This window comes from Hipposideros armiger, unplaced genomic scaffold, assembly GCF_001890085.2.
Source record: "Hipposideros armiger isolate ML-2016 unplaced genomic scaffold, ASM189008v1 scaffold_10, whole genome shotgun sequence".
Taxonomy (NCBI): Eukaryota; Metazoa; Chordata; class Mammalia; order Chiroptera; family Hipposideridae; genus Hipposideros; species Hipposideros armiger.
This window is the reverse complement of record NW_017731360.1, coordinates 1924711-1927690: the sequence shown is the minus strand read 5'-3', so window position 1 is coordinate 1927690 and position 2980 is coordinate 1924711. Positions and strand designations below refer to the sequence as shown.

At 35.7% G+C, this 2980-nt stretch overlaps 1 protein-coding gene across 4 annotated transcripts in view; it reads right to left on the bottom strand.

Moving 5' to 3' along the window:
• MEAF6 (MYST/Esa1 associated factor 6) overlaps nucleotides 1-2980 on the bottom strand; it is a 33941-nt gene that overhangs the window by 14901 nt on the left and 16060 nt on the right. For all 4 annotated transcript variants that reach the window (XR_002125850.1, XR_002125851.1, XM_019659093.1 and 1 more), the window contains exons 3-4: nucleotides 2532-2619; nucleotides 2336-2381 (exon numbers count right to left, since the gene is read on the bottom strand). Coding sequence is in view for 2 of the 4 variants with exons in the window: in XM_019659093.1 (XP_019514638.1) it covers nucleotides 2336-2381; nucleotides 2532-2619 (134 nt within the window). In the remaining 2 variants the exon portion in view is untranslated. The remainder of the gene's footprint in view (nucleotides 1-2335; nucleotides 2382-2531; nucleotides 2620-2980) is intronic.

Below are 2980 nucleotides of genomic sequence, written 5' to 3'. Positions count from 1 at the left end.
AAATAATTAAGTAAAATTCTTGGAAATAAAAATGTAATAACAAAAGGTTTAAAATCAAGGGGAGGTTTAACAGCAAATCAGACTTAACTGAAAAGTGAATTAGGAACTGATAAGTCAGAAAAAAAATTACTCATAGTGCAGTACAGAGACAAAAAGATAAAAGATATAGAAAAGATAATGAAAGACTTAAAGAGTAAAATGAGAAGCTTTAACATACATTTAACCCAAGTACCCAAAGGAGAGGAGAGAAAGCATAAAACAAACGCAATATCTGAAAAGATAACGGCTGGGAATCTTCTAGAACTGATAAAAAAGAAAAATACCAAACCACAGTTTCATGAAGTCCAGTAAAACTAGAAATTTAAAAAAAAAAAATCATACTTAAATACATTGCAGTTAACTGCAGAAAATCAAGACAAAAATAAAATCTTAAAAATAGCAATGGGAAGTAGTAATGGAGGTGGTGAGATAAAATGCAACAGAATTACTTTAAAGGGGCTCTAACAATTTGAATTAATGAACTCCAGTGTTTATGTGATCCTCTATATTCTGCTTTACTCCAAAAAGAATTCAAGACAGCTTACCATGATTCGTATAATGAAATTCAATAAAGCAAATTTAAAATGAGATACGTAAAGAGAAATAGAAGAGGAAAGTAAGCTGGAAGCAATAGTAAGATTCAGTCCCAAAATGCATGCTATAAATTCCTATTTGCTTTCTAGAGAGGAACCACAAATTTGGCTTTAAGCATTTTAGCAGTCAATTACAAGATTTTCAGTAAAAAACTAGTCAGTCAGGGAAAACTATTCCTAAAGGAGATGATAATTAGAATGATAGTAAACAACATTTGCAACATCCTCTTACAATAAGGAAAGACACGTTTTACAAGACCAAATGCAACTTTATACGGAAGACCAAGGAATACCAATATGATGTATTACAGAGGTGAGGCTCAACCCAGGAGGATGCTCTTAGGGTAATGGGTGGTCAGAAAAATCTTAAATACACGAAGTACTTGCCTCAGTCAAGTTTCCGAAAGTTTTAAGAGTCTTTTCCTGACAAGTACCTAGGTGCAGCTATTCTATGTGAATAATTAGGTACAGAGCCATATACAAAACTATCTGCTAAGCCAGGGGCAGGATAATAGGCTCTTATGAAAACTGAGAAGTCAGACATCATTCCATCTCAACTCACAGGAGATCCAGAATGTTCCTTAACCAGTCTTATTACTCTACAAAGCAGATGACATGGCTCTACCTTCTAAAAGTGGCATTAATTGAAAAGAAGTAAGATCTAACTGACAGTCGGAGCAAAAGAGAAATCAAAAGGACTTGGTACAATTGATTAGGTCAGCAGAAAAAAGTAAAGATGCCTACATAGTTTTGAATGAGGGAGAACAGAAGTACCGTTAACTGAAAAACTGGGCAGACACATTTTGAAGGAAACAGAACAGCTCAGTTTTAGACAAAATGTTTGGGTTTGAATATCTGTGCAGAAATGTCTAGAAGGCATTTTTTAGAATGTTCTAGAAATGCATGACTAAAGCTTAGGACTGGGTTAGAGATAGAGCTAAAAATTGAGAAATCTATACAGAGATAATAATTGAAGTCACTGAGTAGTTCTAATTCCCAAACTAACAAAATTCCCTTTCCTCAAACCACTGCCCCAATGCAAACAAAAGAAGTGGATCCCACAAGATACGCCCTCTGAAAGAAGTGCACAGCCACAATACAAAAAGCTGGTTGTATTCAAAGTAAACCAATACACAGGGACAGCATCCAAAACAGCTACACAGAGTATGACTCAGAAAGGTAAATGTACAGGTCTGTATCCCATCACTAGAAAGTAGAACAGAATTAGGCTGCATGGCTTACATACAGAGAATGACAATTTCTCTACAAAGTAAATGCTATCTGCACTCCATTTTTATATTTAAGAATACACAGGTACATTCTGTTTGCAGGATCAGAATTTCCTAAGAATTATTAAGTTGGGTGCATGGGGAATTTATTAGATGTATCTGATATTTTCCATGATAAAATGTTCTTTTAACTTAAAAAAAAATTCCCTAAGACTTATCAGGAGCGAAGACATATCTCTGTGTCTTTAAGCAGCTAACATCAACCTTCCTGTGATAGAAGAGGCAGGAAGGAAGGACATGATAATTATTTCTCATAAGAAAGACATGGTTAAAGATACGCAAGAGGGTTACTAATTTCTAGAAAGAAGACAAAATAAGATACAGTCTTCAGATACACAGCTGGATAGGAGTTAAAGATAGGTACTATGGTAGCTTCAAAATAAACTGATGAAAAAAGTAAAAACATAAACTTACTCTTTTCAATGAGCTGGTCCTGAACTCCTGCCAACGCACTTACTGCCTAAAAGAAGAAAACCACTAGTTACCAGAAAAATTATCACAGCCCTCAGGAGGGCACTCCCAGACAGAAGGGACAGAGAAAACTCAAAGAAATTTAACTGAGGTCTTCTTCAACAAAGGGCCATATATAAAATCCCCCCACCTCACTTACGGCTGCTGAAGTAACTGAGGATTTACTGAAGAGCCGCTCTGCTTCCTTAAACTTGCGATTCCTTCGATCATTTTTGCTATTGGAGTTTCTAAAACACACACAAGAATTCATTATAAGCACCAAGCTCGGTCTGTGGCTCAAGATGAAGCTGTCCCAAGGCAAATGTGAGCACTCTTTGTTTTTTATAACCTCCACACCACTTAGGTTGACCAAAACAACCTTCATGCTGAATGCCTATGCACACAGAAATGTTTTCCAATGTATGGAATGTGCTCCACTGTGATCTATGAGATTACTTTAGTTGGTTCATAATCATTTTCATTTTAATATGTATGTATTTATTTATTTTTTTAGGATTTTATTGGGGAATTGGGGGAGGGGAACAGCATTGGGAAATCACGGAAGGCAAACAGACAAGTTGCTGTCCTTTTGTTGTTCAGTCTAGTTGT